A 26,141-nucleotide genomic window follows, 5' to 3' on the forward strand; every position below is an offset into this window, starting at 1 on the left:
TTTTCTAGACGGAGCATTGCGGGGGGGGGGGCTTCAGGGAAACTGAGGCATGGCGGGGCAAACTGAAGGGGGGGGGGTTTGGGGGTGATCGGGGCGGCTGAATGACGTCACATGCAGCCGCTCTGATCAAAAAGCAAAAAAGATGGCGGAAATTTCAGCGTTGTCCCGGTGTGGAGGGGATGCGATGGGCGGCCCTCCAGCATGTGAGCAAAAGTATTGCAAATTCTGCTAAAAAGCAGAATTTGCAATCCTTACTGAATAGGGTCCATTATGCAGTGATTACGTGAAGAAAATGTAAGGTCATTTGGTCGCTGTCACTGTGCTCTTAAGCATGCAGTCACTCTATGGAGAAAGTAACTGTCAGAGGGCTGGTATGCAGAGACGTCGGCAGTGAGTAGCCTTCACATTGCTTAATGTCCTACAGTTGTATTTCTACTGATATTTGTGAAGTTATATTGATAAATGAATTGCCTTTTTTGTAGGGTGAGAAAATCCATGAAGATATATTTGACATCATTGATCGAGAAGCTGACGGCAGCGATAGTCTGGAGGTAAACAGGAATTGCAGCATTTAGGCACAAATAAACTCCCGTGTAATCCCACCCATAGAAAGGACAGTTCTGTTTCTCGCCTTGCGCAGGATCAGTGTTAAATGTGGCCACGTACATTGGTGACAAATTGGCAGCTAGATCACTGATGCAGATTGCATTCACCAACATCCACCGTTTTAATGGAATCCGTTTATTACTTGGCGTTGTGGTTGTTTTAGGATGATACAATGTATGTCGGCAATTTAAAAGTGCGTGAAACTCTTCATTGTCCCATTTTTTGATTTGTGCAGGGATTTGTGCTTTGTCATTCAATTGCTGGTGGAACAGGCTCTGGTTTGGGATCGTATCTCCTGGAGAGATTAAATGACAGGTAGGTGCTTGGTTATGGTACTTCTTTGGCTATAGTTAGTGCAATATGGGAATATATATTGATGATATATAGAACTCTGTATACATGGAGGATATGACCCAAACTGATACAGTGTGCACAATGGCGAATTATGCTGGTGATCACTAGCATGTAATACATCAGTTCTAGGTGAGCCATAGCCTCTTTTATTCATCCTGCAATAATAAATGCACATCAAAGAATGTTCTCTCTATTAACCAGGTATCCAAAGAAATTAGTCCAAACATACTCTGTCTTCCCAAACCAAGATGAGATGAGTGATGTGGTTGTACAGCCTTACAATTCCCTTCTGACACTGAAGAGACTGACCCAAAACGCTGACTGTGTGGTAAGATGTCCGTTCTCTGTTTATCACTATATGACACCCTAAGTGGCCTCTGTGTGGTCTTATACAATCTGTTATATATTCTTTCCTAGGTAGTATTAGATAACACAGCATTGAATAGAATTGCGACAGACAGATTACACATCCAGAACCCGTCCTTCTCTCAGATTAATCAGTTGGTGAGTACTCGCACAAATTCTTGCAGCATCTAGTCTAGTTTAATATAAAGAATGACTTTCTTTGGATCAGGTATTACTAACATTCAAGGTTGTGTTGTGTTGGAAACAAGTGTTGCACAAAGTGTTACTACAAGTCCTTGGATGTTCTGGTTCGTATGCCTGTGATGTTAGATATTCATTCACAAGCCTTGACTGACTGCTTTTAATTTTTAGTAGACCAGACCAAAACATCATGGACTTGAAGCAGGGTTAATGAACGTTAGCAGTAATTGTATCTACAGAACTAATTGCTTATGTTTGAATATAACAGAGTTGTAGTCCTCTTCGTGAGGGGGCTGGCCCTATACGTACGCTTGGCTTCCGGACAGCTCCACAGATCCTCCCAGTTCCATTAACACGCTCTTTCTGAGCTGGTCTTATAGCAGAACACCCCATTATAGCCCATTTGCGCATCTTCGACCACAAGTGGAGATGTGATTGAAATATGTATGACTACATGGCTCGTTTTTGGGCATGCTATGTTATGGATCTGTGTTGTGAAAACTCACAAGATACACTCTGCAAATGGACATACACTCCACTCTGCATCATTCCCCCATGTGTCTAGGCATCTAAACTGTGACCAGTCGATATTTAGTTTAGTTAGTAAAGTAAACATTAAATAACTGTTCTAGAGAGGAAAAAGCTAAAATTGAAAAAACAAACGTGTGTGTGTGTGTGTGTGTGTGTGTGTGTGTGTGTGTATATATAATATTAGAAACTATAACAAAATTATAACAGGGCTCGACAATACCCAGGGGCCAGATCACCATGGCCCCTAGATTTTGCTGCCTGGCTACCAGATTATTCAGGGAGAGAGGAAGCAGATCCTTGACAGCCCCAGCAGAGATTTGTGGTCATGCCTGTATTGCGGCAGCCATTTCAAGCACAGGAATGTCCATCCTGGCCTGCGCTGACTCCTGTCCATTCTGGCCTGCACTGTATGCTGTCTACTCCAGCTGCATAAAGCTCTCCTGTAAGAGGGTCTTTGCGTGGCCGAGGATTGTGGCTTTGGAGGAGGTAGCGATGTGGGTACAGGGGTGGGGGGTGACTGCAGAGGGGTGGTTTGCCTAGGGGTACCTCCTCAGTTGTGTTGCCGTGGGGCTTGGTTGCCCATGGGGGTTAGTTGCTCATTAATATTGGGGGAGGCTGTTGTTTGCTTGGGGGTAGCTGCACAGCAATGTGGCTGCTGAGGGCTGGTTTGCCTGGGGTTGCCCCCTCAGTTATGTGTCAGTAAGAGCTACTAAGTGCTGTGATTTTGAGGTGTTTTTTGTGAGTGGGGGGGGAGACTTGGGTTTCATATTTGATTGTCTTGGGTTTCATATTTGATTGTCTTTTTGGGTGGTGGGGGGCAGTGGTCTGGCTCATTCACTTTCATTCTGGCTCATAGATTTTAGAAAAATTGTCACCTGCTTCCTGCCTTACTTGCCCAGGAAGCGGGTCTTTCCTCTCCGGCCAGCGCCATCTTCCCAGTGATATTTGGGAACCCTGGCCACTAGAGAGCAAAGACTCTGGCACAGTGCCAAAGTCTTTGCTTTCTATGTGCGGCACCATCTTCCCAAAGAGATTACCGGGAAGATGACACCTCCTATGCCGGCAACAACACAGGTGTACTGGAGGGGGGTCTCAGATCGGGGCCCCTCCAGCAGCTTGGGCATGGGTAATTTTTTACCTGCTCACCCCCCTTCTCAGTGCCACTGGCCCTGATGTACCTCCTCCAGGCCCATGGATCCCAGCGTTCCAGCAGGAAGCAGCACCTGACTACATGTCTGCACCCAGCAGTGTCGCTGTAATGCTGCTGCCACCTGTAAGAGGAACCATGCCAATTACAAGGGAAAACAAGGAAACAACTTTCAGTTAAGTGACCCATGGGGATATCAACAATTAAATATCCCCACCAGACACTATATGCAAATGCAGTGTCTATTGTGTTGTCCCTTTTCACTGTATATGTATAATGATGCAATTCACCCCAGACCACCTAGTGGCCACCTGCATCTCCCCTCCAAGAGTGTGGGGTTTGCTGGTTAGGGGGCGCTAGCCTGAAGCTATGCCTAGGGTGCAGAGAGACCTTGCACCGGCCCTGATTCAATAGCTGTCGTCTTGTCTGAAAGACGGCAGCTTCCGATAGATTTCGATCGGAATGGGTTCCGACCTATTCAAAAAGTGCATTTTTTTTTCCGACAAGTCGGATATTCACGAATTATCGGAAAACACGTGGATCGGCGGAGTAGCCGCCAATCCACGTGCTTCTGTCGGAAACGGGGCCAAATCCGTCATCTTTTGGCCCCGTTTCCGACAATCTCAATCCAACTTTAAAAAAAGTTGGATTGAGGTGAGGAGACGGGGAGTGGTGCGGCGGGCTGTGGGGAGCGGTGCGGCGGGCTACGGGTAGCGGGGATGAGAGGTACCTTAATGGCCGTCCCTCTGCCAGGCACCTCTCTCCCTGCAGCGCGGCACTGGGCGGCCATGATGTGCGGCTCCAGCAGCTCACTGTGTACTCACACACGAGTAGCTGCTGACAGCCGCACGGACACCGGCCAAATCCGACAGTCGGATTAGGCTCAAATCCTACAGTCAGATTTGACCACTATTGAATAGGGGTTGTCTGATCCATTCTGACAAATGCATGTTGGAATGGATCTGACTCTTATTGAATATACCCCATAGTGAGGCAGTGATGTGTTGCTCCCCTGTGAGCATTGTCTGTGTAAAAGTTGGTACTGTTTACACCTGTGGAATGATACAGCTGTGGCTTTGTGATGAGGTTTCAAATGACAGTTGGAAGTAGATCAGGCCTAAAATATATATCTATTACATATATATAATGGAATGGTGGTATTAGGGAGCACCAAACTAGTTTGTACAAGTTCAAGTGTTCCTCTGGATTTCACCTTCGGTTTTCCTGTTTTTAAGTTTCATTGTGAAGATGATGGAGTGGGATAACTTTTCTTTCTCTTACATCCTAGGGGATACTGGGAATCCATTTAGTACCATGGGGTATAGACGGGTCCACTAGGAGCCTTGGGCACTTTAAGAATTTGATAGTGTGCACTGGCTCCTCCCTCTATGCCACTCCTACCAGACTCTGTATAGAAAATGTGCCCGGAGGAGGCGGTCACGCTTAGGGAAGCTCCTGAAGAGTTTTCTGCGGGAACCGCCCAACCTCTTGAAGGGTTAATAGAACATAAAATTGGAGAGATCACTTAGCCAGCGCTATCTTTGATTTCTTCCCCTTTGTGTTCCACTTCAATATTGTTCTCGATAGTGTGATGACATGTAAAGCAATAAAAGATTGTATATAGGGGGTCATTCCGAGTTGTTCGCTCGCTAGCAGATTTTAGCAGCATTGCACACGCTATGCCGCCGCCCTCTGGGAGTGTATCTTAGCTTAGCAGAATAGCGAACGAAAGATTAGCAGAATTGCGAATAGAAAATTCTTAGCAGTTTCTGAGTAGCTCCAGACCTACTCACAGATTGCAATCAGCTCAGGCTGTTTCGTTCCTGGTTTGACGTCACAAACACGCCCTGCGTTCGGCCAGCCACTCCCCCGTTTCTCCAGACACTCTTACGTTTTTTCCTGGCACGCCTGCGTTTTTTCACACACTCCCATAAAACGGCCAGTTTCCGCCCAGAAACACCCACTTCCTGTCAATCACACTCCGATCACTTCAACGATGAAAAATCTTCGTTCGGACGTGAGTAAATCTAAGTTTTGTGCTAAAATACTAACCGCATGCGCACTGCGTAGCATGCGCATACGCATTTTTTCCTTAATCGCTCCGTTGCGAAAATCGGCAACGAGCGAACAACTCGGAATGACCCCCATAGTGAAGTAACGTTTAGTCCAAACACACATAAACAATTAGATAATTTAAAATAGGATCAGATTTGACAGAATCCTTTAGGAGGCGTGTAAGATGGGTAATTAGCAGGATCAGTGGGGACTGTGCACAAACAGTGCCTACAGCGCTTGTGTCCCAAATATGGGTGCTCCGGATCAGCCCACACCTCACAGATGGTAACTGCTGGATCTAGGCAATGACATTCCACTTGCTCAAAGCCTCCACAGGAAAAACCGACGCGTTTCTTCCCCTAGCAGGGGTCTTTTTCAAGGTAAAGTCAAGGATCTTTGGCCCATATCCTGCAGTCTGACTCTGATGATGAAGGGTCAGACATGGAGGAGGGGGAGGTGGACTCAGAGGTGGGAGAGGCTACTCTGTCACAGGGAATAGAGGCTCTCATAGAAGCTATCAGAGAAGTTCTGCATATCCCTGATAAGGTGACAGAGGAGACTGAGGAATCTTATTTTAATATAAAAAAGAAATCCTCAGCCACTTTTCCTGTGTCAGAGGAACTAAATACCCTGTTTGAAAAAGCGTGGGTTAATAAAAAAAACTCGTACAGACGCAGGTTATTGTTCCAGTTCCACCTCATCTGCAAAACAAGGGGTATTACTCTAACTTGTTTGTAGTACCGAAACCGGACAGTTCGGTAAGACCGATTTTGAACCTCAAGACGTTCAACCCGTACTTACAAGTGTTCAAATTCAATATGGAGTCTCTGAGATCTCGGGTCTGGAGGAGGAGGAATTCCTAGTGTCTCTGGATATCAAGCATGCGTACCTTCACATTACGATCTGGCCACCTCATCAGTCTGATCTACGATTTGGACTGCCACTACCAGTTCCAGGCCCTGCCATTTGGTCTCTCCACGGCATCGAGTGTGTTCAGCAAGGTGATGGCAGAGATGATGTTTCTCCTCCACAAACAGGGAGTGAACATAATTCCGTACCTGGATGATCTTCTGATAAAGACACCGTCCAGGGAGTGGTTGTTGAACAGCATTGGCCTCTCAACCAGATTACTCCTGGATCACGGGTGGATTCTGAACATACCAAAATCTCACCTGGATCCGACGCAGAGGCTTCCTTTCCTGGGAATGATACTGGACACAGAGTCTCAGAGAGTGTTCCTTCACTTGGAGAAGGCTATGGTTATCCAGTCGATGGTTCGGACTGTCCGGAAGCCAACACGGATCTCGGTGCATCTGTGCAATCGCCTTGTGGGGAAAATGTTGGCCTCTTATGAGGCGCTGCAGTACGGAAGGTTTCATGCGAGGCCCTTCCAGCTGGATCTGTTGGACAAATGGTCCGGATCGCATCTTCACATGCACCAGAGGAGCTTTCTCTAACGTCCTAGTGGATGCTGGGGACTCCGTAAGGACCATGGGGAATAGACGGGCTCCGCAGGAGACTGGGCACTCTAAAGAAAGATTTAGTACTACTGGTGTGCACTGGCTCCTCCCTCTATGCCCCTCCTCCAGACCTCAGTTAGAATCTGTGCCCGGCCAGAGCTGGGTGCTTTTAGTGAGCTCTCCTGAGCTTGCTAATAAGAAAGTATTTTAGTTAGGTTTTTTTATTTTCAGAGAGCTTCTGCTGGCAACAGACTCTCTGCTACGTGGGACTGAGGGGAGAGAAGCAAACCTACTAACTGCGGCTAGGTTGCGCTTCTTAGGCTACTGGACACCATTAGCTCCAGAGGGATCGAACACAGGACCTGACCTTGTCGTCCGTTCCCGGAGCCGCGCCGCCGCCCCCCTCGCAGAGCCAGAAGTCAGAAGCCGGCAGAAGCAAGAAGACATCGAAATCGGCGGCAGAAGACTCCTGTCTTCACATGAGGTAGCGCACAGCACTGCAGCTGTGCGCCATTGCGCCCACACTACCCACACGCTCCGGTCACTGTAGGGCGCAGGGGGGGGGCGCCCTGGGCAGCAATTAGGATACCTCTTGGCAAAAAGACACATATATACAGCTGGGCACTGTATATATGTACGAGCCCCCGCCATTTTATTACACAGACCCGGGACAGAAGCCCGCCGCTGAGGGGGCGGGGCCTTCTTCCTCAGCACCAACCAGCGCCATTTTCTCTTCACAGCTCCACTGAGAGGAAGCTCCCCAGGCTCTCCCCTGCAATATCAAGGTAGAAAAAGGGTAAAAAGAGAGGGGGGGCACATAAATTTAGGCGCAAAATATCATAAACAGCAGCTACTGGGTAAACACTAAGTTACTATGTAATCCCTGGGTTATATAGCGCTGGGGTGTGTGCTGGCATACTCTCTCTCTGTCTCCCCAAAAGGCCTTGTGGGGTCCTGTCCTCAATTAGAGCATTCCCTGTGTGTGTGCGGTTTGTCGGTACGTTTGTGTCGACATGTTTGACGAGGACGGTTACGTGGAGGCAGAACAAGTGCAAGTGTCTGTGGTGTCGCCGCCGACACCTGATTGGATGGATAAGTGGAAGGTGTTAAATGATAACGTAAGCTCCTTGCATAAAAGGTTGGATAATCAGTCAGGGTCTCAACCCGTGTCTGATTCTGCAGCTCAGAGGCCGTCAGGGTCTCAAAAGCGCCCACTATCCCAGTTGGTTGACACAGATGTCGACACGGATTCTGACTCCAGTGTCGATGACGATGAGGCAAAGTTGCAGCCTAAAATGACTAAAGCCATCCGATACATGATTATAGCAATGAAGGATGTATTGCACATATCGGAGGAAAACCCTGTCCCTGACAAAAGGGTGTATATGTATGGGGAGAAAAAGCAAGAGGTGACTTTTCCCCCTTCACATGAGTTGAATGAATTATGTGAAAAAGCATGGGATTCCCCCCGATAAGAAAGTGCTGATTTCCAAAAGGTTACTTATGGCGTACCCTTTCCCGCCAACGGACAGGATGCGCTGGGAATCCTCCCCTAGGGTAGATAAAGCTCTGACACGCTTATCTAAAAAGGTGGCCCTGCCATCACAGGATACGGCCGCCCTAAAGGATCCTGCAGATAGGAAGCAGGAAAGTATCCTGAAGTCTGTTTATGCACACTCAGGTACTATACTGAGGCCGGCTATTGCGTCGGCCTGGATGTGTAGTGCTGTAGCAGCATGGACAGATAATCTGTCTGAGGAAATGGATACCTTAGACAAGGATACCATTTTACTGACCATGGGGCATATAAAAGACATGGTCCTATATATGAGGGATGCCCAGAGGGACATTTGCCTACTGGGCTCTAGAATAAATGCAATGTCAATTTCTGCCAGAAGGGTCCTGTGGACTCGGCAATGGACAGGTGATGCCGACTCCAAAAAGCACATGGAGGTGTTACCTTACAAGGGTGAGGAATTGTTTGGGGACGGTCTCTCGGACCTAGTTTCCACAGCTACGGCTGGGAAGTCAAACTTTTTGCCATATATTCCCTCACAGCCTAAGAAATTACCGTATTACCAAATGCAGTCCTTTCGATCACAGAGAAGCAAGAAGGTCAGAGGTGCGTCCTTTCTGGCCAGAGGCAGGGGTAGAGGAAAGAAGCTGCACCATTCAACTAGTTCCCAGGAACAGAAGTCCTCCCCGGCTTCCACTAAATCCACCGCATGACGCTGGGGCTCCACAGGAGCCAGGAGCGGTGGGGGCGCGTCTCCGAAATTTCAGCCACCAGTGGGTTCGCTCACAGGTGGATCCCTGGGCTATACAGATTGTGTCTCAGGGATACCAGCTGGAATTCAAAGTGATGCCCCCTCACCGTTACCTCAAATCGGCCTAGCCAGCTTCCCCCATAGAAAGGGAAGTAGTGTTAGCGGCAATTCACAAGTTATATCTCCAGCAGGTGGTGGTAAAGGTTCCCCTCCTTCAACAAGGAAGAGGATACTATTCCACAATGTTTGTGGTACCGAAACCGGACGGTTCGGTCAGACCCATATTGAATTTAAAATCCCTGAACATTTATCTGAAAAGATTCAAGTTCAAGATGGAATCGCTCAGAGCGGTCATTGCAAGCCTGGAAGAGGGGGATTTTATGGTGTCTCTGGACAACAAGGATGCGTACTTGCATGTCCCCATTTATCCACCTCATCAGGAGTACCTCAGGTTTGTGGTACAGGACTGTCAATACCAATTCCAGACGTTGCCGTTTGGCCTGTCCACGGCACCGAGAATATTTACCAAGGTGATGGCAGAAATGTTGGTTCTCCTTCGGAAGCAAGGGGTTACGATTATCCCATACTTGGACGATCTCCTCATAAAGGTGAGGTCCAGGGAGCGGTTGCTGATCAGCGTTGCACTCTCTCAGGAAGTGTTGCAACAGCACGGCTGGATTCTGAATATTCCAAAGTCGCAGCTGATTCCTACGACGCGTCTGCCCTTCCTGGGCATGATTCTGGACACAGACCAGAAAAAGGTGTTTCTCCCGGAGGAGAAGGCTCAGGAGCTCGTGACTCTGGTCAGAAGCCTCCTAAAACCAAATCAGGTATCGGTGCATCACTGCACGCGAGTCCTGGGAAAGATGGTGGCGTCATACAAAGCTATTCCCTTCGGCAGGTTCCATGCGAGGATCTTTCAGTGGGATCTGTTGGACAAGTGGTCCGGATCGCATCTTCAGATGCATCGGCTGATCACCCTGTCCCCCAGGGCCAGGGTGTCTCTTCTGTGGTGGCTGCAAAGTGCTCACCTCCTCGAGGGCCGCAGGTTCGGCATACAGGACTGGGTCCTGGTGACCACGGATGCAAGCCTCCGAGGATGGGGGGCAGTCACTCAAGGAAGAAACTTCCAGGGGCTGTGGTCAAGTCAGGAGACTTGTCTGCACATCCATATCCTGGAACTAAGGGCCATATACAACGCCCTGAGTCAAGCGGTGCCTCTGCTTCAAAGCCAACCAGTGCTGATTCAGTCAGACAACATCACGGCAGTGGCCCATGTAAACCGCCAGGGCGGCACAAGAAGCAGGGTGGCAATGGCAGAAGCCACCAGGATTCTTCGTTGGGTGGAGATTCCCGTACTAGCACTGTCAGCAGTGTTCATTCCGGGAGTGGACAACTGGGAAGCAGACTTCCTCGGCAGGCACGACCTCCACCCGGGAGAGTGGGGACTTCATCAAGAAGTCTTCACGCAGATTGCAAATCGATGGGAACTGCCACAGGTGGACATGATGGCGTCCCGTCTCAACAAAAAGCTAAAAAGATATTGCGCCAAGTCAAGGGACCCTCAGGCGATAGCTGTGGACGCACTAGTAACACCGTGGGTGTTCCAGTCGGTCTGTGTTTCCTCCTCTTCCTCTCATACCAAAGGTGCTGAGAATTGTAAGAAAAAGAGGAGTGAGAACAATACTCATTGTTCCGGATTGGCCAAGAAGGACTTGGTACCCGGAATTGCAAGAAATGCTCACAGAGGACCCGTGGCCTCTGCCTCTCAGACAGGACCTGTTACAACAAGGGTCCTGTCTGTTCCAAGACTTACCGCGGCTGCGTTTAACGGCATGGCGGTTGAACGCCGGATCCTAGCTGAAAAAGGCATTCCGGATGAAGTTATTCCTACGCTGATAAAGGCTAGGAAGGATGTGACAGCAAAGCATTATCACCGTATATGGCGAAGATATGTTGCTTGGTGTGAGGCCAGGAAGGCCCCTACAGAGGAATTCCAGCTGGGTCGATTCCTGCACTTCCTACAGTCAGGAGTGACTATGGGCCTGAAATTAGGGTCCATAAAGGTCCAGATTTCGGCCCTATCCATTTTCTTCCAAAAAGAACTGGCTTCACTGCCTGAGGTTCAGACGTTTGTTAAGGGAGTGCTGCATATTCAGCCCCCTTTTTGTGCCACCAGTGGCACCTTGGGATCTTAACGTTGTGTTGAGTTTCCTGAAATCCCACTGGTGTAAGCCACTTAAGACCGTGGAGCTAAAGTATCTCACGTGGAAAGTGGTCATGCTGTTGGCCTTAGCTTCGGCTAGGCGCGTGTCAGAATTGGCCGCTTTGTCATGTAAAAGCCCCTATCTGGTTTTCCATATGGATAGGGCAGAATTGCGGACTCGTCCGCAATTTCTGCCAAAGGTGGTGTCATCCTTTCATTTGAACTAACCTATTGTGGTGCCTGCGGCTACTTGTGACTTGGAGGATTCCAAGTTGCTTGACGTAGTCCGGGCTTTGAAGATTTGTGACCAGAACGGCTGGAGTCAGGAAGATTGACTCGCTGTTTGTCCTGTATGCATCCAACAAGCTGGGTGCTCCTGCTTCAAAGCAAACTATTGCTCGCTGGATCTGTGGCACGATTCAGCTGGATTGCCGCATCCAAAATCAGTGAAAGCCCATTCCACAAGAAAGGTGGGCTCTTCTTGGGCGGCTGCCCGAGGGGTCTCGGCATTACAGCTTTGCCGAACTGCTACTTGGTCGGGTTCAAACACATTTGCAAAGTTCTACAAGTATGATACCCTGGCTGAGGAGGACCTTGACTTTGCCCATTCGGTGCTGCAGAGTCATCCGCACTCTCCCGCCCGTTTGGGAGCTTTGGTATAATCCCCATGGTCCTTACGGAGTCCCCAGCATCCACTAGGACGTTAGAGAAAATAAGATTTTACTCACCGGTAAATCTATTTCTCGTAGTCTGTAGTGGATGCTGGGCGCCCGTCCCAAGTGCGGACTTTCTGCAATACGTGTATAATAGTTATTGCTTACTAAAGGGTTATGTTATGTGGCATCAGTTGAGTGATGCTTGTTTGTTGTTCATACTGTTAACTGGGTAAGTTTATCACGAGTTATATGGTGTGATTGGTGTAGCTGGTATGAGTCTTACCCTGGATTCCAAAATCCTTTCCTTGTACTGTCGGCTCTTCCGGGCACAGTTTCCTTAACTGAGGTCTGGAGGAGGGGCATAGAGGGAGGAGCCAGTGCACACCAGGTAGTACTAAATCTTTCTTTAGAGTGCCCAGTCTCCTGCGGAGCCCGTCTATTCCCCATGGTCCTTACGGAGTCCCCAGCATCCACTACGGACTACGAGAAATAGATTTACCGGTGAGTAAAATCTTATTTTCTGTCGCCAAGATCCAGAATCTCCCTTCTGTGGTGGCTACAAACTTCTCACCTCGTCGAGGTTCGGGATTCAGAATTGGATTCTGCTAACCACAGATGCAAGCCTCAGAGGTTGGGGAGCAGTCACCTAGGTGGTGCAGTTTCAAGGAAGATGGTCAAGTCGGGACGTCGTTCTTCCAATCAACATCTTGGAACTCAGGGCAATCTACAACGCCCTTCTGCAGGCCTCATCTCTATTTCGGAATCAGGCCATTTAAGTCCAGTCGGACAATGTAACGGCGGTAACATACATAAACCGACAGGGCGGAACGAAAAGCAGAGCAGGAATGTCAGAGGTGCTAAGAATTCTCCTCTGGGTGGAAAAACACGCAGTGGCGTTCTCGGCGGTCTTCATTCCGCGAGTAGACAACTGGGAAGCAGAGTTCCTCAGCAGACACTACCTGCTCCCAGGGGAGTGGGGCCTCCACCCAGAGGTGTTCCGGTGGTTGACACGACGGTGGAGATATCCACAAATCGACATGATGGCCTCTCGACTCAACAAGAAGCTCAAGCTGTATTGTTCCAGGTCGAGAGACCCAAAAGCAGTGGCGGTAGATGCTCTGACAACTCCGCGGGTCTACCAGATGGTGTACGTGTGTCTTCCACTTCCTCTGATCCCAAGAATTCTAAAGAGAATAAAAAGGGAAAGGTTCAAGCAATCCTCATTGCTCCGGACTGGCCTCGAAGGGCCTGGTACATGGATCTTCTCGAGATGCTGATCGAGGACCCGTGGCTTCTACCTCTTCGTGAGGATCTTCTGCGACAGGGCCCGTTCGTCTAGCAAGACTTACCACGGCTTTGTTTAACGGCATGGAAGTTGAAAGGCTGATTCTAGCCAGGAGAGGTGTTCCTGACAAGGTCATCCCGACTATGATCCAAGCCAGGAAGGGGGTAACGTCTAAACATTACCATCGGATATGGAAGAAGTATATCTCTTGGTGTGAAAGCAGACAATATTCTGCGGTGGAGTTTCATCTGGGACGTCTCCTGCTTTTTCTGCAGTCAGGAGTGGATGTGGGCCTACATCTGGGCTCCATTAAAGTCCAGATTTCGGCCTTGTTTATTTTCTTTCAGATACAATTGGCTTCTCTCCCTGAGGTCCAGACGTTCTTGAATGGTGTTTTGCACATCCAACCTCCCTTTGTACCTCCCACGGCACCTTGGGATCTCAATTTGGTTCTGCACTTCCTACAATCGGACTGGTTTGAACCGTTACAGGAGGTGGATGTAAAGTACCTTACGTGGAAGACCGTTGCACTGCTGGCCTTGGCTTCAGCAAGAAGTGTGTCGGAGCTGGGGGCAAACAAGAGCCCCTACTTAATTTTCCATGAGGACAGAGCTGAACTCAGGACTCGTCAGCAATTTCTTCCTAAGGTGATGTCCGCATTTCACATCAACCAACCTATTGTGGTTCCGGTTGTTACGGACACCTCTGCTGCTTCAGAGTCTTTGGACGTTGTGAGGGCTTTGAATGTGTACGTAAAGCGGACAGCTCGTCACAGGAAATCTTACTCGCTTTTCAATCTTTATGATCCCAATATAGTTGGGTGTCCTGCTTCAAAGCAGTCCATTTCACGCTGGATCAGGCTCACTATCCAGCATGCTTATTCCACGGCAGGTTTCCCGGTTCCAATACCTGTACAGGCCCACTCTACTAAGTCGGTGGGTTCTTCTTGGGCTGCTGCCTGGGGTGTCTCAGCTTTACAGCTCTGCTTAGCAGCTACTTGGTCAGGTTCGAACACGTTTGCAAAGTTCTACAAGTTCGATAGTTTGGTCTCTGAGGACCTTCAGTTTGGTCAATCAGTTCTGCAGGAACTTCTGCACTCTCCCACCCGGTTTGGGAGCGCTGGTACTTCACCAAGGTACTAAATGGATTCCCAGCATCCACTAGGACATAAGAGAAAAGAGGATTTTAATTACCTACCGGTAAATCCTTTTCTCGTAGACCGTAGTGAATACTGGGTGCCCGCCTGGTGCTTCGTTCTTCCTGCACTGTTACTTGGTTAAGTATTATGGTTTGTTCAGCTGTTGCTGTTCCTGTTTCAAGTTTGGTTAGCATGGCTTTCCTGTTGTTCTGTGTGTGCTGGTTCGTAATCTCGCCACTTTCCTTATCTATCCTTCTCTCAAAGTATGTCTGTCTCCTCGGGCACAGTCTCCTAGAATGAGTCTGGTAGGAGGGGCATAGATGGAGGAGCCAGCGCACACTATCAAATTCTTAAAGTGTCCAAGGCTCCTAGTGGATCCGTCTATACCCCATGGTACTAAATGGATTCCCAGTATCCCCTACGCACTACGAGAAAAGGATTTACCGGTAGCTAATTAAAATGCTATTTGTAGTGTCTACACCCAATAACAATCAGTCAGTATCTGTTTGCTTCATTCACGATAGGTTTTATCAAAAAGTTAAATTGCTTAAACCTTACATCACACAGGTAATGTAGCCATCGTGGGCTAGATTTTGCTAAACTTGCCGGCGAGCTCGTTGTCGGCCCACTTTTGTCACAGTAACATCACTCAACGCGTTTGGCCGAATGCAACTTCCTCAGGGGTTTTTAGTTCCAAAGTAAGGGCTTCCAATGTACACTACATTCCCTTATCCGGTGGTAATTGGTACTTCTTTTTAATACACTCATTCTATAAGGTAACTGGCTGCTCCTATCAAATGTGCGCTCATGTCAAACAATGATCAACCTATTCAGCTTGATTTTCTTTTTAATCCTCAGTTAGAAATGAGAAAGGGCTACTCTCGGCACATGCGCTCAGGCCACATATTGAATCCTTCAATACAAATACAGTGCCTGCACCACAGTGTATCCCATAGATTCTTTCCTCCTAATAAAGTTATTGTATTGTATGAAATGTCCTATAGGAAGGCTATCTTTTATTTCATGGGGGTATATTCAATTACGGTCGAAACTGCCGACTTGTCGGAAAGACGGCAGTTTTCGACTTTTTCAAGTCGGAAGGTGTTCCGACCTATTCAGTCCCCAGCATTTTTATCCGACAAGTCGGGTAATTCGACTTGTCGAATAGTACGTGAATTGGCGGTATAGCTGCCGATTCATGTGCTTCTGGTGGAAACAGGGCCAAATCCGACAGGTTATGGCCCCGTTTCCGACTATCTCACTTCGACTTAAAAAAAAGTTGAACTGAAATGAGGGACCTGAGGGGGGGAGAGCCGCGGGCAGACGGGGGAAAGCCGCTGGCAGATGGGGGAAAGCCGCGGGCAGACAGGGGACAGCAGTACTACAGCAAGGCGCTGCAGGAGGATGTGGCACAGCCACCGCTCACGGCACCGTCCACCCGGCTCCAGCAAGTGAGGTCCCGCTTGCTGGAGCGAGTGGACGCTGCCGTAAGGTCTGGCGGCTGTGCCACATCCTCCTGCAGCGCCGCTGTCCCCCGTCTGCCTGCAGCTCCCCCCCCCCCCCACCCCCCCCCTCCTCCGGTCCCTTATCTCAATTTTACTTTTTTAAAGTCTAATTGAGATGGGCATTGAATAGCCCTTGTCGGATCCATTCCGACAAATGCATGTCGGAATGGATCCGACCTCGAATGAATATACCCCTTAATATTTACATTGGGCAAATATAACAGAGAAACAAAAAGCATAGTTACAATTCCTTTGAATTACTTGTAGGTCAGTCAGTAAAGCAGTGATGTGCCAGCTGCCATAGTGATATGTACACCACCTGAGCTATTACAGTATAGAGTGGATGTTCTATAAGAAGAAAGTCTGCACTTAGCAAAATGCAAGCTTCTGTCATGGAGGAGCTCCCAGCGTTACACACAGTGCTACAAGGAAAGCATGTAGGTGACTGTTATTATTCACTAATGCCCAGCTGCTTCAAATAACGGAAATGGCAGCAATCGCAGTCCCTGTATCACAAAATGCACAAGGACGGCACTTGCCACTCTGTAAAAATAAAAGTCCCTCATACAAACACTGTGATGAACTAGGTGACCTTAAATATTAATCTGACATTTGCTTTGCAAGAATATCCATGTACTCCGAGGATGGACCATTTTGATAGGATTGCTATTGGATATCACACTCATGGGGGGGGCAATTGCCAAGAGGCTTTCTTGATTAGATTAGATTAGATTAGATTAGATTAGGTGGGAAAAGAAACAGACATAAGTAGTAGTGAGTTCCAGAGAAAGAAAGTTGCACTTTTGGTGCATACAATGTAGAAATAAACATTATTGCAATATAACATTGTGTTATATAATTTGTCATACTGTTTAAATGAATTTTTGTGATCATTCAAGCAAGGGTCTTACTATTAGTTACATTTAGTGGTCTGCAAATTAGCTTATGTTAGCTTGATGTCTTACAGCATATGTTGTTGTGACTGCTGGCGCCCTCAAAGTTTTTAACTTGATAACTTCCTCAGACTTGTGGTTTGATAATGAGTCTGTGGGTGTGTATCTTCCCATAATTCCTTCCAGTATGATTCTGTAACTATTCTGATGTTGTACAGGTTTCCACCATCATGTCTGCCAGTACTACCACACTCCGCTATCCAGGCTACATGAACAATGATTTGATTGGTCTTATTGCCTCCCTTATCCCTACACCACGTTTGCATTTTCTAATGACCGGATACACGCCATTGACTACAGACCAGTCGGTAAGAAAAATGATGACGCAAGTGTTGTTCCTTTTAATAGAAAGTGTTGCTCCTTTTAATAGAAAGTGTTGCTCCTTTTAATAGAAAGTGTTGCTCCTTTTAATAGAAAGTGTCGCTCCTTTTAATAGAAAGTGTTGCTCCTTTTAATAGAAAGTGTCGCTCCTTTTAATAGAAAGTGTCGCTCCTTTTAATAGAAAGTGTCGCTCCTTTTAATAGAAAGTGTTGCTCCTTTTAATAGAAAAAATAAGTTTTACGTTTTAAAAAATATGCTCTTGTTTTCTAGAGAATGTGAATTTTGAATATAGGGGTCTATTTACTAAGACTTGGAAGGAGATAAAGTACCAGTGAATCAGTTCCTTCCAGGCTGAGTTTGAAAAATGACAGGAGCTGATTGGTTGGTACTTTATCTCCATCCAAGGCTTAGTAAATAGACCCCATAGAATAATAAACTACCTAGTGCCATTTAGAGTTATATTTCATTTCACTGAGAAAAACATATGGTTGCAGTGTATTGGGGGCTTATATTCAGTTGAGGTATTGTCAGTATATTGTCACATTTTGGTATTTTGAGTTTCTCTATATAGAAAGCCATTTTTCCTTTTGTACTTCGACCCAACATCTGCAGAAGCCAGTGGGCTGTATCCTACTACAAGAGATAAAAACATTGGGTGCGAAAGATGTCCAATGTTTCACCAATGTTTTTTTTACAGGCTATCCAATTAGGATTGCCCATTAAAAAAAAAAAAACCTGCTTTCCCCCCGGAAACACACAGGTTCAGTGAAACCTGAAAGTTTTCGTAAGAAAAAAACGGGGCTGTTTCTGGGCATTTGGTTTCATCAGCCTGAGGCAGGTGGAATAAAATCCCAGAGAAGCTGCAGCGAGACCCCTGGCGGGGAAGCCGGAGTAGCACTGCAGCCCCCCTCATCCTCTGCCCTCGGCGGCGGTCATGGAGGGGTGGGGAAGGTCATGTGACCGCAGAGCCGGAGGTCATCGCTGCATCAGTAGCTTTCAGGAGCCAGCACTCGGTGCAGTACAGTAACAAAAACCCTGATAAGCCGCAGCTCGTGCCGGCTTATCGGGCTAATAGGATAGCCCCGGGCGATAACATTTGTTGCGGTAATGTACCACGGGTAATTGGATATCCCCTAGTGCAGGCATGTCCAAACTGCAGCCCTCCAGCTGTTATGAAACTACATATCCCAGCATGCCCTGACACAGTTTTGCTGTCAGATAATGCTAAAGCTGTGTCAGGGCATGCTGGTATGTGTGTAGTTTCTCAACAGTTGGAGGGCTGCAGTTTGGACATGCCTGCCCTAGTGTGTCTGTAACTCCAATGTAAACTGTGAATAGTAATGTCTGATTCAGCTAACCCTAGTACGTACCCAGACCTGCAGACATAGGGGTCTATTCATTAACGGGAGAAAAGAGTGGAGGAACAGACCAGTGGAGAAGTTGTCCATGGCAACCAATCAGCATCTCCCTTACATTTTATAGAATGTACTTGATAGAGGCTTCCTTCAAAACTGATTGGTTGCCATGGGCTACTTCTCCACTGGTCCTTTTCTCCACTCTTTTCATTGCTTCATGAATGGACCCCATAGAGGAAATCCCTAGTGACATCACTGGTGTTTCCTGTGAAAGTGCACTAGCTCTCTGCTCCGATGACATTCTAACCGTTTAAAGTTTGAAAATCATAGGACCTAGACCCAATAGAATGCTGCTTCCTACACTTGCTATTGATGGCCGTTGTCTGAAGAGGGCTGAGCACAATTGCCTAATTTCTAGCATGACCTATAAAATTTCTGTTTGTAGTAACATGTTTTAAATGTCATATTGCATTAAGAAGCCTAAGGTTTTTTTTTTAGTTTTTTTTTTAGAGTTCATCATTAATACTGACAAGAAAATAATTCTCAATCAAAACTAGATATTAACTTTCATATTTCTATAATAAAAAATAATATATTTCTCTAACGTCCTAAGTGGATGCTGGGGACTCCGTAAGGACCATGGGGAATAGCGGCTCCGCAGGAGACTGGGCACATCTAAAGAAAGCTTTAGGACTATCTGGTGTGCACTGGCTCCTCCCCCTATGACCCTCCTCCAAGCCTCAGTTAGATCTCTGTGCCCGAACGAGAAGGGTGCACACTAGGGGCTCTCCTGAGCTTCTTAGTGAAAGTTTTAGATTAGGTTTTTTATTTTCAGTGAGACCTGCTGGCAACAGGCTCACTGCATCGAGGGACTAAGGGGAGAAGAAGCGAACTCACCTGCGTGCAGAGTGGATTGGGCTTCTTAGGCTACTGGACATTAGCTCCAGAGGGACGATCACAGGCCCAGCTTGGATGGGTCCCAGAGCCGCGCCGCCGGCCCCCTTACAGAGCCAGAAGGCAGAAGAGGTCCGGAAAATCGGCGGCAGAAGACGTCCTGTCTTCAACAAGGTAGCGCACAGCACTGCAGCTGTGCGCCATTGCTCTCAGCACACTTCACACTTCGGTCACTGAGAGTGCAGGGCGCTGGGGGGGGGGGGGGCGCCCTGAGACGCAATAAAAACACCTTGGATGGCAAAAAAATGCATCACATATAGCTCCTGGGCTATATGGATGCATTTAACCCCTGCCAGAATCCATAAAAAAGCAGGAGAAAAGTCAGCGAAAAAGGGGCGGAGCCTATCTCCTCAGCTCACTGGCGCCATTTTCCCTCACAGCTCCGTTGGAGGGAAGCTCCCTGTCTCTCCCCTGCAGTCACTACACTACAGAAAGGGTTAAAAAAAGAGAGGGGGGCACTAATTAGGCGCAGTATTAACTATACAGCAGCTATAAGGGGAAAAACACTTATATAAGGTTATCCCTGTATATATATAGCGCTCTGGTGTGTGCTGGCAAACTCTCCCTCTGTCTCCCCAAAGGGCTAGTGGGGTCCTGTCCTCTATCAGAGCATTCCCTGTGTGTGTGCTGTATGTCGGTACTTTTGTGTCGACATGTATGAGGAGAAAAATGATGTGGAGACGGAGCAGATTGCCTGTAATAGTGATGTCACCCCCTAGGGGGTCGACACCTGAGTGGATGAACTGTTGGAAGGAATTACGTGACAGTGTCAGCTCTGTATAAAAGACAGTGGTTGACATAAGACAGCCGGCTACTCAGCTTGTGCCTGTCCAGACGTCTCATAGGCCGTCAGGGGCTCTAAAGCGCCCGTTACCTCAGATGGCAGATATAGACGCCGACACGGATACTGACTCCAGTGTCGACGGTGAAGAGACGAATGTGACTTCCAGTAGGGCCACACGTTACATGATTGAGGCAATGAAAAATGTTTTACACATTTCTGATAATACGAGTACCACCAAAAAGGGGTATTATGTTCGGTGAGGAAAAACTACCTGTAGTTTTCCTGAATCTGAGAAATTAAATGAGGTGTGTGATGATGCGTGGGTTTCCCCCGATAACAACGGATAATTTCTAAATGTTATTGGCATTATATCCTTTCCCGCCAGAGGTTAGGGTGCGTTGGGAAACACCCCCTAGGGGGGATAAAGCGCTCACACGCTTGTAAGGGCTCTACCTTCGCCTGAGATGGCCGCCCTTAAGGATCCTGCTGATAGAAAGCAGGAGGGTATCCTAAAAGGTATTTACACACATACTGGTGTTATACTGCGACCAGCAATCGCCTCAGCCTGGATGTGCAGTGCTGGGTTGGCGTGGTCGGATTCCCTGACTGAAAATATTGATACCCTAGATAGGGACAGTATATTTTTGCCTATAGAGCATTTAAAAGATGCATTTTTATATATGCGTGATGCACAGCGGAATATTTGCCGACTGGCATCAAGTCTAAGCGCGTTGTCCATTTCTACCAGTAGAGGGTTATGGACACGTCAGTGGTCAGGTGATGCGTATTCCAAACGGCATTTGGAAGTATTGCTTTATTAAGGGAGGAGTTATTTGGGGTCGGTCTTTCAGACCTGGTGGCCACGGCAACAGCTGGGAATTCCACGTTTGTACCCCAGGTCGCCTCTCAACATGAGAAGACGCCGTATTATCAGGCGCAGTCTTTTCGTGGACAAGCGGGCAAAAGGTTCCTCATTTCTGCCCCGTGACAGAGGGAGAGGAAAAAGGCTGCAGAAATCAGCCAGTTCCCAGGAACAGAAACCCTCTCCCGCCTCTGCCAAGCCCTCAGTATACGCTGGGGCTTTACAAGCAGAATCAGGCACGGTGGGGGGCCCGTCTCAATGAATTTCAGCGCGCAGTGGGCTCACTCGCAAGTAGACCCCTGGATCCTTCAGGTGATATCTCAGGGGTACAAATTAGAATTCGAGACGTCTCCCCCTCGCCGTTTCCTAAAGTCGGCTTTACCGATGTCTCCTTCTGACAGGGAGACAGTTTTGGAAGCCATTCACAAGCTGTATTACCAGCAGGTGATAATCAAGATACCCCTCCTGCAACAGGGAACGGGGTATTATTCCACACTGTTGTGGTACCGAAGCCGGACGGCTCGGTGAGACCGATTCTAAATCTAAAATCTTTGAACACTTACGTACAGAGGTTCAAATTCAAGATTGAGTCACTCAGAGCAGTGATTGCGAACCTGGAAGAAGGGGACTACATGATGTCTCGGGACATCAAGGATGCTTACCTTCATGTCAAAATTTACCCTTCTCACCAAGGGTACCTCAGGTTTATGGTACAGAACTGTCACTATCAGTTCAGACGCTGCCGTATGGATGGTACACGGCACCCCGGGTCTTTACCAAGGTAATGGCCAAAATGATGATATTCCTTCGAAGGAAGTGAATTTTAGTTATCCCTTCCTTGGACAATTCCCTGATAAGGGTAAGATCCAGGGAACAGTTGGAGGTCGGTGTAGCACTATCTCAGGGTAGTGTTGCGGCAGCACGATTGGATTCTCAATATTCCAAAATCGCACCTGGTTCCGACGACGTGTCTTCTGTTCCTAGGGATGATCCTGGACACAGTCCAGAAAAAGGTGTTTCTCCCGGAGGAGAAAGCCAGGGAGTTATCCGAGCTAGTCAGGAACCTCCTAAAACCGAGCCAAGTCTCAGTGCATCAATGCACAAGGGTTCTGGGTAAAATGGTGGCTTCCTACGAAGCAATCCCATTCGGCAGATTCCACGCAAGAACTTTCCAGTGGGACCTGCGGGACAAATGGTCCGGATCGCATCTTCAGATGCATCAGCGGATAACCCTGTCACCAAGGACAAGGGTGTCCCTCCTGTGGTGGTTGCAGAGTGCTCATCTTCTAGAGGGCCGCAGATTAGGCATTCAGGACTGGGTCCTGGTGACCACTGATGCCAGCCTGCGAGGCTGGGGAGCAGTCACACAGGGAAGGAATATCCAGGGCTTATGGTCAAGCCTGGAGACATCACTTCACATAAATATCCTGAAGCTAAGGGACATTTACAATGCTCTAAGCTTAGCAAGACCTCTGCTTCAAGGTCAGCCGGTGTTGATCCAGTCGGACAACATCACGGCAGTCACCCACGTAAACAGACAGGGTGGCACAAGAAGCAGGAGGGCAATGGCAGAAGCTGCAAGGATTCTTCGCTGGACGGAAAATCATGTGATAGCACTGTCAGCAGTATTCATTCCGGGAGTGGACAACTGGGAAGCAGACTTCCTCAGCACGACCTCCACCCGGGAGAGTGGGGACTTCACCCAGAAGTCTTCCACATGATTAAAAACTCGACAGGTATTGCGCCAGGTCCAGGGACCCTCAGGCAATAAGCTGTAGACGCTCTGGTAACACCGTGGGTGTACCAGTCAGGGTATGTGTTCCCTCCTCTGCCTCTCATACCCAAGGTACTGAGATTGATAAGATGGAGAGGAGTAAGCACTATATTCGTGGTTCCGGATTGGCCAAGAAGGACTTGGTAACCGGAACTTCAAGAGATGCTCACGGAGGATCCGTGGCCTCTACCTCTAAGAAGGGACCTGCTCCAGCAAGGACCCTGTCTGTTCCAAGACTTACCGCGGCTGCGTTTGACGGCATGGCGGTTGAACGCCGGATCCTGAAGGAAAAAAGGCATTCCGGATGAAGTCATCCCTATCCTGATCAAAGCCAGGAAGGATGTAACCGCAAAAACATTATCACCGCAATTGGCGAAAATGTGGTGCGAGGCCAGTAAGGCCCGACGGAGGAAATTCAACTGGGTCGATTCCTACATTTCCTGCAAACAGGAGTGTCTATGGGCCTGAAATTGGGGTCCATTAAGGTTCAAATTTCGGCCCTGTCAATTTTCTTCCAAAAAGAACTAGCTTCAGTCCCTGAAGTTCAGACGTTTGTAAAAGGGGTACTGCATATACAGCCTCCTTTTGTGCCTCCAGTGGCACTTTGGGATCTCAATGTAGTTTTGGGTTCCAAAAGTCACATTGGTTTGAACCACTTAAATCTGTGGAGTTAAAATATCTCACATGGAAAGTGGTCATGCTGTTGGCCCTGGCCTGGGCCAGGCGCGTGTCAGAATTGGCGGCTTTATCCTGAAAAAGCCCTTATCTGATTTTCCATTCGGACAGGGCGGAGTTGAGGACTCGTCCTCAGTTTCTCCCCAAGGTGGTTTCAGCGTCTCACCTGAACCAACCTATTGGTGGTGCCTGCGGCTACTAGGGACTTGGAGGCCTCCAAGTTGCTAGACGTTGTCAGTGCCCTGAAAATATATGTTTCCAGGATGGCTGGAGTCAGGAAATCTGACTCGCTGTTTATCCTGTGTGCACCCAACAAGCTGGGTGCTCCTGCTTCTAAGCAGACTATTGCTCGTTGGATTTGTAGTACAATTCAGCTTGCACATTCTGTGGCAGGCCTGCCACAGCCAAAAATCTGTAAATGCCCACTCCACAAGGAAGGTGGGCTCATCTTGGGCGGCTGCCCGAGGGGTCTCGGCTTTACAACTTTGCCGAGCAGCTACTTGGTCAGGAGCAAATACGTTTGTAAAATTCTACAAAATTGATATCCTGGCTGAGGAGGACCTGGAGTTCTCTCATTTGGTGCTGCAGAGTCATCCGCACTCTCCCGCCCGTTTGGGAGCTTTGGTATAATCCCCATGGTCCTTACGGAGTCCCCAGCATCCACTTAGGACGTTAGAGAAAATAAGAATTTACTTGCCGATAATTCTATTTCTCATAGTCCGTAGTGGATGCTGGGCGCCCATCCCAAGTGCGGATTGTCTGCAATACTTGTACATAGTTATTGTTACAAAAATCGGGTTATAATTGTTGTGAGCCATCTTTCAGAGGCTCCTCTGTTATCATGCTGTTAACTGGGTTCAGATCACAGGTTATACGGTGTGATTGGTGTGGCTGGTATGAGTCTTACCCGGGATTCAAAATCCTTCCTTATTGTGTACGCTCGTCCGGGCACAGTATCCTAACTGAGGCTTGGAGGAGGGTCATAGGGGGAGGAGCCAGTGCACACCAGATAGTCCTAAAGCTTTCTTTAGATGTGCCCAGTCTCCTGCGGAGCCGCTATTCCCCATGGTCCTTACGGAGTCCCCAGCATCCACTACGGACTATGAGAAATAGAATTATCGGTAAGTAAATTCTTATTTTATCCTGGAATGGACTGTAAGATCATAGGGACAGATGTATTAAGCCTGGTGAAGTGATAAGTGGAAGGTGATAACGCACCAGCCAATCAGCTCCTAACTGTCAATTTTACATATTGGAGCTGATTGGCTGGTGCGTTATCACCTTCCACTTATCACTGCTTTATCACTTCTCCAGGCTTAATACATCTGCCCCATAGTTCTGTAATGTTCATCACCTGAATCCATTTGCATTTAAAAACTAGAGGGGCAGATGTATTAACCTGGAGAAGGCATAAGGAAGTGATAAACCAGTGATAAGTGCACGGTGATAAACGCACCAGCCAGTCAGCTCCAATATGCAAATTGACAGTTAGGAGCCAATTGGCTGGTGCGTTTATCACCTTGCAGTTATCACTGGTTTATCACTTCCTTATGCCGTCTCCAGGTTAATACATCTGCCCCAGAGTTTGCACACCATGGGACTGCAACAGGTACTTCTGTCTGCAAATGTGGGACTATACGTCCAGCCTCCACTGAGCATAGGGTGTGGGTACCTTTTTATAAGCATATGTCCTATTAATAGAACCATATGTACTCCATTTTAGTGCAGCTGCTGATGCTTAGTGCAAATGTCTGTAGTAATACACCATTAAATCCATATTTTACTCCCTGCATTCATTAAGGATGTTCCTAGGAGAAGCAGATCTAAAAGCCTAATGGATTATAAGCGGGTACTTCTGTGTGCGACTATCAATTTTCCTCTCTGATAGATTGACCTTGTATCTTTTTATTTTTAATTTCCGCTCAATTTCCTGTGTGCTCTGCTCAAACTTTCAAAAGTTTTCTTCAAATTAAGGAATTTTCCTGTTTTTTTATAAAGAAAGTTAATGGAAGATATTCCATCTTTATAAAAAAAAAATCCTCACTTTATGTACAAGTGTTGTGAATGTTTTTATTTATAAGTTATACTTTTTTTTTATTTTATTTTTTTAAGTTTAGGTTCTGAAGTTCATGTAGGCCTATATCCTTAATTGGAAAGTATAATTCAATATGAGCCAATATTAAAGAGAATATCGGTCTTACTGGAATGCTGAAAGCATGGGGCTTCAAATTGTGGCGAGAGATAAAGTAGAGAAGTTGCTCATAGCTCAGCCTGTAAAATTACAGAAGCTAGTTGGTTGGTATGGGCAACTTCTTCACTTTATCTCTCTCTAAGATTTGGTACCTCTACCCCCTCGGACACAAGTACATTTGCAAACGTGTAATTTTGAGTGAGACATAAGATTTGTTGCAGTCCTTATAAGCACAACTTGCGTCAGTGTTTTCAGCTACCAGTATGGTATATTACAAAGTTTGCAAAGCTATATGTTTACATTATTCAGCCCCAGATAAAACAAAAAAGGAGAGCAATGCTGGTTAAGTACATAAGTCACTATTTTAGTTCTTCAGCGAAGATAGCTGATATACAGATATAGTAAAAAAGTCATTTATAACCACTCTGTGGACACGAGAGTGTTAGATACCACCTTGTCTTAGGGAGATAGCAAGATACCACAGAGGGAATCTACAGTACATAGGGCATGCTCTGA

At 47.5% G+C, this 26,141-nt stretch overlaps 1 protein-coding gene across 1 annotated transcript in view; it reads left to right on the forward strand.

Annotated features, from left to right (window-relative positions):
• The window catches only part of TUBG1 (tubulin gamma 1), a 101,377-nt gene that overhangs the window by 51,703 nt on the left and 23,533 nt on the right, over positions 1-26,141 (forward strand). The window contains exons 4-8 of the mRNA XM_063960033.1: positions 483-551; positions 842-921; positions 1,162-1,288; positions 1,378-1,464; positions 16,868-17,017. Of these exons, the coding sequence (XP_063816103.1) occupies positions 483-551; positions 842-921; positions 1,162-1,288; positions 1,378-1,464; positions 16,868-17,017 (513 nt within the window). The remainder of the gene's footprint in view (positions 1-482; positions 552-841; positions 922-1,161; positions 1,289-1,377; positions 1,465-16,867; positions 17,018-26,141) is intronic.

This window comes from Pseudophryne corroboree, chromosome 3 (assembly GCF_028390025.1).
Source record: "Pseudophryne corroboree isolate aPseCor3 chromosome 3, aPseCor3.hap2, whole genome shotgun sequence".
Taxonomy (NCBI): Eukaryota; Metazoa; Chordata; class Amphibia; order Anura; family Myobatrachidae; genus Pseudophryne; species Pseudophryne corroboree.